This window comes from Phaenicophaeus curvirostris, chromosome 3 (genome assembly GCF_032191515.1).
Source record: "Phaenicophaeus curvirostris isolate KB17595 chromosome 3, BPBGC_Pcur_1.0, whole genome shotgun sequence".
Lineage (NCBI taxonomy): Eukaryota > Metazoa > Chordata > Aves > Cuculiformes > Cuculidae > Phaenicophaeus > Phaenicophaeus curvirostris.
In genome coordinates, this window is record NC_091394.1 from 16,770,701 (window position 1) to 16,784,468 (window position 13,768).

Consider the following 13,768-nt stretch of genomic DNA (forward strand, 5'->3'; position numbering starts at 1 on the left):
TTCAGGTAGACTTTAGTGAATTGGTTTTGGCGTGTTCCTGGATTTTTTTGTCTTCAATTAAATTTCAGAAATATTTTGAACTTTGAGAGCTTGACTCACTGAAAATTGCTGTTAGACTATCAGATGGTACATAGAAAGCAAAATAGAGAAAGAGAAAGAGGAACAAAAACCCCATATATAGATATTACTGAGTGTCATCTGACTAGACACACTAGGAAAGTCACACAGGCCATAGCAGTAGAGTACACCAGGTATAGAACATTAAGTTGAGAACTGTCCTCTGATTTCAGCTCTTTGAAAATAAATTTTCATAATTAGAATATCCAAAACTCTGGCTTGCAGAGTTTTCCAAATCTGGGACATACAAGCCAAAGATTCTTAAAATACAAAAAAAAAAAATACAGCAGCATTTTTTAAAATGGCAAATTCTCTGTATTTTTTATTATTGCACAAACCTAGGGATCAAAATGAACATTGCACAATGCCACTAACATTGGCACTTGGGGTCAAAGGCGTCAAATGAAATTATAAGAGATGCAAACAATTGTTATTCTTATTGTGGGCTGTGTTCTCCTTGATTATTCCCATTTACACCTATAGAATAATGTAAATAGCAATGATACTGCTGAATCTGTAAATTTCAAGTTTTATTAACTATATTGAATTTGTGACTGGAGAATACCAGCGAGCTAAGCAAGTACAGGCCTACTACAATAACTTCTGTTGTTTAGAAAGTTTTGGGAAAACCAATAAAATACCCATATTCTGCTTATCGCCAGAATTTCAGTTTGCATTAGTAGCTTATCAGAGATAGACTTCTCAGTCTAACATGCTTACGCCTTTCTTTGTTAAAGTACTAGGAGTCTGGATGTTGATAACAGCAATTGCAAAGAACCTAGGAATATTAAGAAATAATCCCATTGTCCACATTGTGGTAGTCTGCTCTGGCTGTCCCAACTACCTTATCAACTATGGCCTAGATAGCAATAGCAGCAACCACGCAGCTGATGCTTGGATGTGAGGGAGTCTCAAATCGCTACAGGTTTTTTTCCCCAGCCCCGAGAAGAGCCCTTAGTAGTCCTGTCCTTTTGTGAAATAATGATTTGGTCTACAACTCATGTTAACTCTGGTGAGTTGCACCTAGGAAGAATGGTGAGTTTGGTAATAGAGGTTTAGGGACCTGGCTGATAAAAGCAGACAACTTTGTAACCAAAAACCAATATGCAAAACAGGGCACTCAACAGTAAGCAACATTTAGTGCTGGTTATATATTTGAAAGTGTTAAAGAAACACGTGTGAACTGTAAAAGTCAGAAGCAGGGCAAAGATTACACTCATTGTAGGGTCAGATGAAGAGCAAGAATTATACCAGCGTTTTTTCTCATGCTTGATATTAAACCAAAATTAAAATAATAATAGCAACTTTTTTTCAAAAAGCATGGGTTTAGGATAGACTGTGTTTTTGTTTCCTCCTAGTAGCCGTATGAGCAACTCCAAGCATTTCACAACATGATTATAATCCAAATTCTCCTCTAAGCTGGGGTATCAAAACAAGGGAATTTGGGAATCACATTTCATCCTTCATCTATCTGAAAATTTGGATCGTAATAAATAAACAATAAACAATAAACAATAGTTAAGAAATGCGGTGGTAGAAAACTTAACTAATAGAGTTGCCTGGTAGCATCTCCAGAGCTCCCAGAATCTGTAGTTCAGAAGCAAAAGCTCCTGAAAACAAAGAAATGAGAGGCATCATCCACAAAACTGTAATTTCAAACTCCAAATGATGTCCAGACATAGAGATTATTCTGTGCTGGCTTTGAACCATATTAATAAGAGGTGCTGATGCCTGCCTGAATTTCAATCAAAATACCAACTCTTTACAGAACACATACGTCTTTCATAGCCTCTTTACCCTTCACCTTGTGATATCAACTAATGCCATATGACACTCATGACACATTATTAGTGCAACAAACCACATTTGTCTTCTAGCCCTAACAGCTGATAAATAACCAGGAGAAGACAATCACCTTCTACACACGGATCTACACAACACAGCACAGAGCTGAAGCACATCGGATCTTTCAGGAAATGCATCTCTCCTTACATTCACGAGGGTCTGACTTGCCCTCTGCATAGGTAGATGATCCACTTAGATTTCTCCAAGTATAATTGCAAATGGAATGCCTTCATGGCTCAGTGTTCACACAATGAGCACATAAGGAGGCTTTGCAAATTTCTCAGGGCAGCTCCTGTCTCTGGACAGTCAGAATTAAGTTTGCTCATTCATTTTAATTCCAGATTTGGGGAAGCCCAGCATCTCAATGAACTCTCCATTCAGGAAAGTTACCAATAAGGCAAACTTAAATGAATTAAGATTTTGTCCATCAAAAATATATACAAGGGAAAACTACATCACAACAAAAAGATAAACAGATCAGCATGGAGGAAAACAGGAGATACTAAGAAGCTTCTTAATGAACGCTGTTTGAAGTAAAAGGAACAGGGACCATGTAAAGTGCTTAGGAATGCAGAAGAATATAACCAACAGTCACCCTTACCCAGAAATGTCTGTCATATTGAAAAAACATCACTTGAAATTCTCTCTTTAAATCACAACCTTATTTATGTGAAATATTTCTGTAATTAAAAGCTGTATATTTATTTGATGTAATGCTATCTGACACAGCCAACACACCTCATTGAAAATCCTCAGATCATCACAGGCAAGGGAAATCAATGAGAAGCTATCATTTTTAGTGACATATTTTTCCATAAAAATGTTACTTTCACCTGAGAGAATTATTTTCCTCTGACATAAATTTAAAAAATCGTGTCAATCACAGTAAAAGTGAATGATATTGCATCTCATATTTGAGTATTATTTTAATTCTGAGTACTGTTGAAGTAGCTGCCTCATTCTCCTGCATATTGAAATTGGAAAGGTTAAATTAGGCTTTCCAGAGAACAAAAAAAAGGGACATTTGGAAGTATATACAATTTTAATATACAGTCCTGTATCTACATTCACTGAATCTAAATTTTGATCTCAATTGTGCAAGCTTCCTTACATTGCCGAAGAATATTTGTAATGTGAAGAAAATTGATTTTCATTCTTACTATTGCTGCAAGCACCAGTAATATCCAATGATAATTAAAAGATAAGCTGTTCTTCAAAATTTTTATGAGGTTTCCAATCTCACTTGTAAATTACAGAGCATTTCTATGTTCAGCCATTTTAGAGTTAAAACACAGTCCTCTCTCTTTCTGTTTTCAACAATTAGTAGACTAAAGACAAAACAAGAACCACTTGCAGCCAGCCTATCTCTAACAATCTACAGTGAAATGGAAAAATCAAGATAGATACACTCTTTCCAAAAAATATGAAAAGATGATTTAAAATATTCCTTTGTTTATAATTTCAAAAACTCACCGGTTGTCTGACACGGCAGAGCCAATTCTTCCAAAATAGAGCCTTGAACTGGTGCACAGCATGCCCCATATCGTCTCTTCTTTCTTTCATATACTTGCAGAGTGGCTTTTTAGGGACTTTTTAACTTAGAATCATGTCACCAAGCAGTCTGAAGGTATTGTTCAGTAGCTGATTAAATCCAGCACTAGAAAAGGGTGCAAGAGATTTCCCTACTTGCTGAGAAAAGATGAGATTATATTTCTACCTCTTGTTTTGTGTTCGTTGAGGAATCTCATCTTTCCATTTGCTTAGTGCAATGACCAGTAAGGGGATGGGTTTGTATAAATGCCTTCAGGGTGCTTTACTCCACAGTATATATTCTGCACTTGTTTCCACTTTCCTGGAATAATAATGAATGCAAAGAATAGGGAAAAAAAAAAAGAAGTTTTTCTTTTTTCCAGAGTTCAGTGACTTTCTGTCACTGCAGTGTTAATGTAATTATTTGTGCATATGCTTATATTTTTGAAAAAAAGTTTTACTAGGAAAATAAGTACACTGTTCAACCACATATCCCTATAAATGTCTGTATACTTCTAGAACATACCTAGCACTGTGGTGGTCCCACTGTATCATCCTATGACTGTCTAATTTTATCTTATAAAGGGCATGTGTTTGGCCTTTCATTCTCCTTTTTCAGTATGCATTACCTTCATAAAGGTGGAATATTCTGATGAGTCAGGACACTGTGTTAATTAATTGCCAAATGCCACCCAATGAAAATTAGTCTTCTAGCATTTACTTCAGCAAAGAGAAGGGAGGGTGATTCCTGGAGCTGTGTGGAGGGGTCTGCAGGAGGGAAGCCTACACGTAGCTGTGGTAGCAGGGCCACCTGGTGATGCAGCAGGTGTCTGGCAGTGCAGAGCTGTGCTGTTTTACGGGGGGTTAGGATGACTGCCCTACTGACTGGGAATGCTGCCTTGAGCAGAGGAATAAATTTTCTATATGTTTTGTTTTACTTGAATCATAGAATCATAGAATTGTTTGGGTGGAAATGACCTTTGAGATCATCGAGTCCAATCAAAACTGTCCACTACAAAACTATAACCCTAGTACCTGTATTGCCTATAGACAGAACCTGATCCCCAAAAGTGTTCCCTATAGTCAATGAAGAGACACAACATTATAGAAGGTGATTCATATCTGAAAAGTCATGGCAGTCAGGAGAAGTCCCTCATTACTGGAAAAGGGGAAACATGCTTATTTTTAAAAAGAGTAGAAAAGGTGACCCTGGAAACTACCGACCATTCTGCCTCATCTGTATGCCGGAGAAGATCATGGCAAAGACCCTCCTACAAGCTATGCTAAAGCATATGGAGGACAAGAAGGTGATTAGAGGCAAGTCCTGCCTGAGCAACTTAGTGGCTTTCTATGATAGGGTAACCATACCAGTGTATGTGGGAAAAGGTACGGATGCAAGGTATCCGAACTTCTGTAAAGCCTTTGACATGGTCCCCCACAACATCCTTCTCTCTAAATTGGAGAGTTATGGATTTCATGGGTGCACTATTTGGTGGATAAGGAATTGGATGGATGATCACATTCAGAGAGTAGTGGTCAATGGTTCAATGTCCAGATAGAAATCTGTGACAGATGGTGTCCCTCAGGGGTCCATACTGGCACAAGTGCTGTTTAATATTTTCATCAAGGATACAGACAGCGAGATCAAGTGCACCCTTAGCAAGTTCACAGATGACACCAAGCTGAGTGGTGCTGTTGCCACACCAGAAGGACAAGATGTCATCCAGAGGGACCTGGATAAGCTGGAGAAGTGGGGCTGTGAGAGCCTCATGAGGTTCAACAAGGCCAAATGCAAGGTCCTACGCCTGGGTTGGGACAATATGCATTTTCAAAACATGATGGGGGATGATGTGATTGAGAGCAGCCCTATGGAGAACATCTTGGGGGTACTGATTAATGAGGAGTTTGACACGAGCCAGCAATGCGTGCTCGTAGCCCAGGAGGCCAGCAGGGTGAGGGAGGGGATTCTGCCCCTCTAGTCTGCTCTTGTGAGACCCCATCTGGAGTATTGTGTCCAGGTCTTGAATCCCCAACATAAGAAGGATATAGAATAATTCTGTATGAAGGGGTGTCTACTGAGCACATAATCTATTCTTCCATTAACCTGTGTTTCCTACTCCACTCCTCTGTCATGGTACCGGAAAAGCACACACCTCCATCAGTCATCAAGCGTGTCTCCACGTTTCTGCTTCCTCCAGCACTGAAAAGCAGCCCCTGTGCTGTGCAGCAGAGGCATGTCCCCTGCACCTCAGCACTCCCATCCTCTTCCCAGCGCTGGGTCTCTCCTCATGGCATAGAGATGGCAGAGTGTGGCTGGGCAAACAAACCAAAAGGAAGAACTTACCTCACTTCACAGCTTGCTGGCACTTGCATAAGGGATGTTTTGGCTTTTAATCAAGCAATGTGAAACCCCTGCTGTTTCAGAGTACGTACAGTAATTTTGCTCATCAGGACCAACAAAGGCAAAATTCTGGGATAGCTGATATGAAAATTCTGTGCAGTCCAAGTATGCATTTTTAAGAAAAATATTTACCAATAATCGAATATTGTGAATATAAATATGGGTTCACGCAACCATTCTGGAATGCTGGGGAGCAGAATCTACAGTGCATTATTTGTAGGAAATTATGAACTAAACAATCAGCATAATGAATTACAAGCAGTTATTTATCAGCACAGCTGACACAGTAGTCAGTTCCTGACTGGTGTATAAGCTGCATACAGCTTACATGAAACATTTGCCAAATAGTTTTGAACACATAATTCTGCAAAATATCTGCTCATCCAAGTGCATGATGTGCATAATTTATTATGCTCTATATAATTACACTCTCCTAAATGTTACATGCTAATTTTTAATGCTAAACAGCTTTGAATATAGGAAACAACTACTTTGTATGAAATTAGTATTCAGTACTAATGAACTACTGACTCCTCATTTTACTACATAAGACACGAGTTGACAAATACCTTCCACCAATGAGTTCTTTTAACTTCATTTGCCCTCAGACATCATTATCCTTTTCTAAATAAATTAATTCTTGCGTAGTATGGTCTCCAGCAGTGGATTTGTTTTTTTCTAAAACAAACTATATGAAAGTAAAGATACTTCATAAACATTCAATCAAGAACAATCTCTATAGTGGTATTCCAGGAAATTACTTCTAAATGTAATTTTAGACTCATAGAATCACCAGGTTGGAAAAGACCTCTTGGATCACGGAGTCCAACCATTCCTATCAATCACTAAACCATGGCCCTGAGCAACTCATCCACCTTTCTTTTAAATAACTTCAGGGATGGTGACTTAACCACCTCCTTGGGCAGCCTGTTCCAGTGCCCAATGACCGTTTCCGTGAAATTTTTTTTCCTGACATCAAGTCTGAACCTACCCTGGTGGTCATTGAGGCCATTCCCTCTTGTCCTGTCCCCTGTCACTTGGGAGAAGAGGCCAGATTCCTCCTCTCTACAACCTCATTTAAGGTAGTGGTAGGCAGGGAAAAGGTCTCCCTTCAGCCTCCTCTTCTCCAGGCTAAACAACCCTAATTCCCTCAGCCACTCCTCTAAGACTTGCTCTCCAGCCCCTTCACCAGCTTTGTCGCTCTTCTCTGGACTTACTCCAGAGCCTCAACATCCTTCTTGTGGTGAGGGGCCCAGAACTGAACACAGGATTCGAGGAGCGGTCTCACCAGTGCTGAGTACAGAGGGAGAATAACGTCCCTGGACCTGCTGGTCACACTGTTTCTGATACAAGCCAAGATGCCATTGGCCTTCTTGGCTACCTGGGCACACGCTGGGTCATGTTCAGTCGGCTGTCAACCAACACCCCCGGGTCTTTCTCCTGCACGCAGCTTTCTAGCCACTCTTCCCCTAGTCTGTAGCACTGCATAGGGTTGTTGTGCCCCAAATGCAGGACCCAGCATTTGGCCTTGTTAAACTTCATGCTATTGGACTCAGCCCAATGGTCCAACCTGTTCAGATCCCTTTGCAGAGCCTCCCTACCCTCCAGCAGATCAACACTTCCACCCAGCTTAGGGTCATCTGCAAACTTGCTAAGGGTGAGCTCAATGCCTTCATCCAGGTCATTGATAAAGACATTGAACAGGGCTGGATACAAAAGAAAAAACAAGATGTATGAGCTTGATTGGATTATTTGCAATGTTACAGAAATAATGAGAAATATGAAATCAAAGCAAACACCCACACCCCCCCCCCCAACAAATCCTTGGCACGGAAGAGATGACAGTATTAAAAATCAAGCACACAGGCCAGAAAAGCAAATTACTTCTGAATACTTTTGGAAAGACGTGCCAGCTATATTGTTGCCAGCCTGGAAGCTCTTTTGAGTGATCTAGGTTTCATCAGTACTATGTCAAAGAGTATCCTGTGCAAGTACAAGCCGTAAATAGCAACTTCATTTAGGAGTTGAACATAGAAATTGTTTAAAAAGGTTCAAACATGCCACAGTCGCTGGCAGACTAAATAAACTACATGCTTTCAGGGCTCCTTAACACGATGGCTGTAGTCAACAGCAAGATATTGAGTATTGCAAGGAAAATTAGAAGGTCATATATTTTATTATATGCTTCCCTCATTCCTTCTGGCATGGAAAAGTAAATATGCTCAGAATCAGGTCTCCAAGGACAAGAGAACAAGATCTTGATCTGCTGTTTTCTGCTTCTGCTTAGCTTTAGCAGCTTTGTATTGGTCCTAACTTCTAACTCTTAGAATGTGCAAGATAGCCAAAACCACTGGGGCAGAAAAGGCAGAGAACCTTCTGACAGAATCAGATTTAAAAGTTGACTACTTTATAATAACATCAACATGCCATGTCTAGCCTACAGTTTTAATATGAGCTAATTAGAGTACGTTGGCAAGCACATTCAAAGAAACAATTTTATATGTTAAATAGGTTAAAGCCCAGGAGCCAAAAACACTTTTTTGGCAGACAGGAATGCAGTCAAATCATGTGAGCATACAGCTGGGAATCTAGCGTATTTTCCTACCACCACCCACAACTTCTTTTACAATGTTTGCTGCCTGGTCACAAGGCTTTCCTTTCAACATTATTAGAAGTACTACTTGCATTTACATGGCACAGACCTATTTTGCAGACAAAGTGCCTGCAGGATGACATCAATCAGTAGCATCTTTCTTGGGAGACAATTCCTGTGTGCAAAGTTAGGATATGATAAAAAATGTTAGTTGTGGGCAAGATCAAATAATAGGTTTGATTAAAATGGAGCTATGCATTAAATAAATGAACCAGCCTCACAAGGAGGCCAGTTGTTTGTTTGAGCTTCTAGACAGCTCTAGGAATTTTATTCTTCTAATGTGACAGACTGATAGCAAACTGAAACTTTTCTCACAGTTACAAACTCAGCTCTGACAAGAAGCTTCTAGAATCAGGTTTGTGCATCATGTAAAACCAACACTGTCTTTTCATGCTGCTGCATTTTGTTTGTGGCCTGAGAAAAAGCATTGCTCCTGTCAGCATTACTCTTTCTTCTATTATTGTAACAGAGAATTTCAGATTTAGTGTTGCTCTGTTCAGTGATCTCCCTTCTCTTATGGGAGAAGACTTTTTACTGTAATTTAATTCATACTCTGGAGTATAATATTAAATGAATGGTTTTTTAGAAAAAGAAAGCATGTATTTAAGTCATTCTAACTTTCAGACAAAGCAAACCTCAACATCATGTAGCAAACCACATTGCCACACAACTGTATTTTTTTAATATTCGTTTGTTGCACGCAGATCCAAAGCTCAGTTTGCTGCTTGCATTACTGCGCACTGCATTCAGAACACAACTGACTGCTGATAGGCAAATTCAAACACATTTACACTCCCATTTCTTTTACCTAGCTTGTCAACAGAAATGAAATACATTTCCAATTCCACTGTATAAACATTTTATTTAGGAGTATATTGAGATCTAGCAGGATTTGAGAAGAAACCCCAGTTCTGTTACATAATGCACTGAAAATTCTTTGCAAGAACTTAAGAAGAGTGTTAAAAAAAGATATGGCATTGTGTCTATTTCAAGAAATACTGAAATTACTGAATTATTTTGCTTTGGTTTTGAAGGACTGATAAAACATTTATACTGTAAGCACTTTTGGCAATAGGTCATTCAAAACAGTTCCTTTTCAGGATTTCTCGTATCTTCCATAGAGAATATCTTCCTCTGAAGTACATCAAGAAGCCAGAAATAAAAATCCATTTCTTCAAGTCATCAATAAAATTCCTGCACATTCTCAGTCTCTTTCAAATGTGGAACACCAGTGCTCTAGCCTACCTTCACAGTGGTGACATTTCCTTAAGAAAATGGTAGGAGCAGGACAGAAAAACACCATGAATCACAGATCAGACCATTGGTAGAAACTACTGTTTTCTCCCTTCATGCTTCTGATTTGTACCATAGAATCATAGAATAGTTTGGGTTGGGAGGCACCTTAAAGATCATCCAGTTCGAAGCCCCCTGCCATGGGCAGGGACACCTCCCATCAGACCAGGTTGCCCAAGGCCCCATCCAGTCTGGCCTTGAACACCTCCAGGGATGGGGCATCCACAGCTTCCCTGGGCAACCTGTGCCAGTGCCTCACCACTCTCATGGTGAAGAAATTCTTCCTCATGTTCAGTCTAAATCTGCCCCACTCCAGTTTATACCCACTGCCCCTAGTCCTATCACTACCTAGCACTAAGGCTAGGACTATCTAAGATTACTTATTTCTGTCACTAAAGAAGATACTATCATTCTACTTTCTTTCTTTGCTTTTATCCCTTCTGATCTCTGGACTAAATCGAATCTGTTGTGTATTGCTAGGTACAGGGTGGCACAGAAAACAGAAGGGAGAGTTCGATTAGAAATCGAGGCTTCTAGAGTTTGCAGGATTTGTAGATCTACCATGAGGCACTGCACTATGCAATATCAAACATAAATGCATCATCATATATGCCATTAAAGAAATCACCACTCCAAATCCTGATTCATGCTCTGCAGCATGCACCTCCTGTTTTTCTGTATGATACAGAGGTAATGTGATTGGCTAATATTAAATATTTGATTTGCACATAAAAGCCTGACAAATATTTTATAATTCGTAATGGACATCTTTGTAAAATCTAGAGGAAGGTAACTTAATTGCCGGATGCACACAGCTGAGTCATTCCTTTATCTCTCTGTCCAGATGCAGTCACAACGGAAAATACAATTGTTCTTATCAGGTTACGTTCCTGCAAGTTTCCTCTGAAGCTAAGAGAAGTATTTTCTTGCACATAAGATCTGTTGATAGAGCACCCTCTTGCATTAGGAATACAGCATTACAGGATGTTAATGAGTGGAAAACAGCAGAATATTTGTTCTCCTTTGAATTCTAATTTTGAATTATCGTACATCCCTTTACTCCACCTACTAGAAAGCAGTGAAGAAAAGTATTTTAGCAGAAAGTACAATGTCTTAAGGAACGGCAGGAAGGGGAAAGAATGTATGGGCAAAAAGTGAATGGCTAAAGTCTTCCAGGGGTTTCTGTGCAGTGATTTAGTGGAATAGTTGCATCTTGAATCATAGCTCCAACTCAGCCAGGCCACAATGCTGTGATATGTTTCAGAACATATCACAAAAGAGCTTCCATATTAGCTATCAAAATAGATGTGCCTACTTCACATGACTGTAAATGCAAAAGCTTTGTAATTTCAATTGACAGTTCACACTTAAATTATTTAAGAACTTTTTCTTTTTACCCAGTTTCCAGATTCTTGCTGTCCTTCCTTTAAAAAGATAAATCACACCAATTCAGATTCATACATCCAGGATGTGTAGTAATATGCTTCCCCAAAGTTTTACAATGCTCCATTAAGTGTTTCTTTGTTTCCTTGATGAAGTTCTTTCCTTCTCTTTCAGTAATTCATAACTAAGTATTTCTTCCACAACAGCAAACTCCCTCCTCCAAAACCATACTGGTCAACTCAGTACGAACTTTTCTTCAGCCTAGAGTGCAACACATTGCTTCTTAAGCAATCTTCTTTTCATATCCTTGCTGCTGTTCTGGGAACAGGAGGTTGCTGAGCAAGGATATGCTTTGTTGAACATTTCCCAAGGGACTTTACGGGGCTTCATGCAATGTCCAGGCAACCAGTAGGCACAGGTAAGCCCAGACTTTTTATTTTGGGTTGGCATTTTTTTTGTTTTGTCTTATTTAAATAAGAGAGGAACAGTTCAAACCAAAGGTGGAGCTTAGGGGAAAGAAATATTTTCTCTAAAAACTTAGATTCATCATCATCATAACTGAGAATAACTATTTTTAAATCTAAAGGAAGACTAAATTAATAAATTCTAAAAAAAACTCCAAAAAATTTATCTTTTTATCTGTTTTCCAGTTGGAAATGCATCAAATTTGAGAAGATTAATCTTCACTGACAGTTTCCCATTCACAAGAGTCACCTCTTCCTTTTTCAACATTTTCTTCACATTGCTTCCAGTTTCTGCCACTTCCTGATGCATGTGCTCACTACTGTCCTCTTAGGTCTAACTTGTATGCTTGTTAACAGAGTGCTGCCAGCCACAATCCTTGAAAAGAAAACCTTATTTAGCTGGATGACTGACAGCTGTTTTGAGAGTCTATTCAGACTCTTCTGACCTGTGTCTCCTGCTAGGACTGGACTATCCACTGCAGTAGAAAGAAAGATAAACATAATTTTCATTAGCGGACCACATTCCAAACACGGCAGCAAAGCAGCAAAGAGTATGATCTTAAAAAGGACCAAACACAAGGCCAACAGTAGTGGAAAAAAATGCAGAAGTTGTTTTGATGGCATGTACAGTCAATAGGCATTCTCCAGTTCTCCAACACTGGGAACCACTGCAACAGGGTTAGACCAGGAGATAAAAACCAATTTAAATAGAAGCAAAGTAAAAGGGGAAAAATTGAACTATCATAATGCGGTCCTGTGACTATGCTGTGCATCTCTGCCTCTGGTTCCACTTTAGTAAGCAGATGCCTTGATTCAGCAAAAGATTTCAAGATCTTCAATGCAAAATTACTTAATACATAAATGTTTCCTGGGTATTGATTCAATCGTACAGTGAAAATGGGATATGAAAGGCCTTGTTGTTGGATCAATATCTAGGAAGTACAGATATTCAACAGCTCAGTGTCAAGCCTTATTAATGCTTAGAAAATTCAGTCCCACACTTAGCAATTTTGTGGAATTTTAATGTAGGAAAATAGTACTGTTTATTTGTCAAAGTTTGCAAAAAAATAAACTGCATTCACTTTAAGTTTTCCTTACAAGTGAAGCAACAAAGACAATTACAATTTATATAATTTTTTAAAAACAAATGAGAAAGAGATCAGCATTAAGTTAATTTTAATTTTGAGGTTTGCAAGTACTTGGCAATAAAGTTTGATTTTCTTCCTATATTTTTTCTTTTACAGCAATGATAAATAAAGCTTTTTCATACAGTATAGTAGACTTGTCCTTCACAACATGTCCACTTTCCAATTCACAGAAAAGTGGTTCTCATATTCAGCAGTGCATAACTAAGCAAAACTTAACTGAAGTCCATTCGGCACATTCAGTTCACAAAGCACAGTGACATAAATGATTAACTTCCACAGACATAGAGAATGCTGTAAGCTGTTCTGAAGTAAAAGACCTTTAATGCACTGAAGTCGTGACCATGACTTCAGCTGTGTAAAAACCCTTTGCTTCTGTAAAACGAAGATGGATATCTCATACTTTCCCAAGACATTTCTTAATGAAATATCCCACTAACTTCTGCGGTCTCTGCTGATACTCCACCAGCACATCGTGTGAGCTACTAATCTGATCTCCTTCAAGCCGATTCAGGAGAGTGACACACACAACGGCAGCTAGAAATTAGGACAGCGTTAGTTAGGAATGACATTCCGGCACTTACAGTTCAAAAGCATAAACATTGAACCAACAGCTAGAAGATTAAAAACACGAAAGAAAACAAACCCCCAAAAATGGCAAACAGTACTCTAAGCTGCTGAAGGACTAGAATGCTGTGGATGATATAAGAAAAATTACAGTTCAAGACAACTGGTTACTCCGTTAATAAAGCAATTGCAGATACTTATTGTTATAACATGATTCTTACATTTTTCTGGATAGGAACTGTATATTTCACAAGTAACCAAGACTTGACTGGAATTGATCAGAGATACTGTTCTAGCAGACATACTTACAGCCCTCTATCTACATAATCCCCAACTCAAATCCCTGAGCCATTGATACCATCCCTTAGGA

General features: G+C 39.0%; 2 protein-coding genes across 6 annotated transcripts in view; both read right to left on the reverse strand.

Moving 5' to 3' along the window:
• The window catches only part of ABCA13 (ATP binding cassette subfamily A member 13), a 189,767-nt gene extending 182,487 nt beyond the window's left edge, over window positions 1-7,280 (reverse strand). The window contains exons 1-3 of the mRNA XM_069853450.1: window positions 6,463-7,280; window positions 5,646-5,805; window positions 3,436-3,814 (exon numbers count right to left, since the gene is read on the reverse strand). Of these exons, the coding sequence (XP_069709551.1) occupies window positions 3,436-3,525 (90 nt within the window). The 5' untranslated portion in view covers window positions 3,526-3,814; window positions 5,646-5,805; window positions 6,463-7,280. The remainder of the gene's footprint in view (window positions 1-3,435; window positions 3,815-5,645; window positions 5,806-6,462) is intronic.
• Window positions 7,281-9,388: 2,108 nt separating this feature from the next.
• UPP1 (uridine phosphorylase 1) overlaps window positions 9,389-13,768 on the reverse strand; it is a 44,216-nt gene continuing 39,836 nt past the window's right edge. For all 5 annotated transcript variants that reach the window (XM_069853456.1, XM_069853452.1, XM_069853453.1 and 2 more), the window contains one exon: window positions 9,389-13,368. In XM_069853456.1, coding sequence (XP_069709557.1) covers window positions 13,229-13,368 — 140 coding nt within the window. In that variant the 3' untranslated portion in view covers window positions 9,389-13,228. The remainder of the gene's footprint in view (window positions 13,369-13,768) is intronic.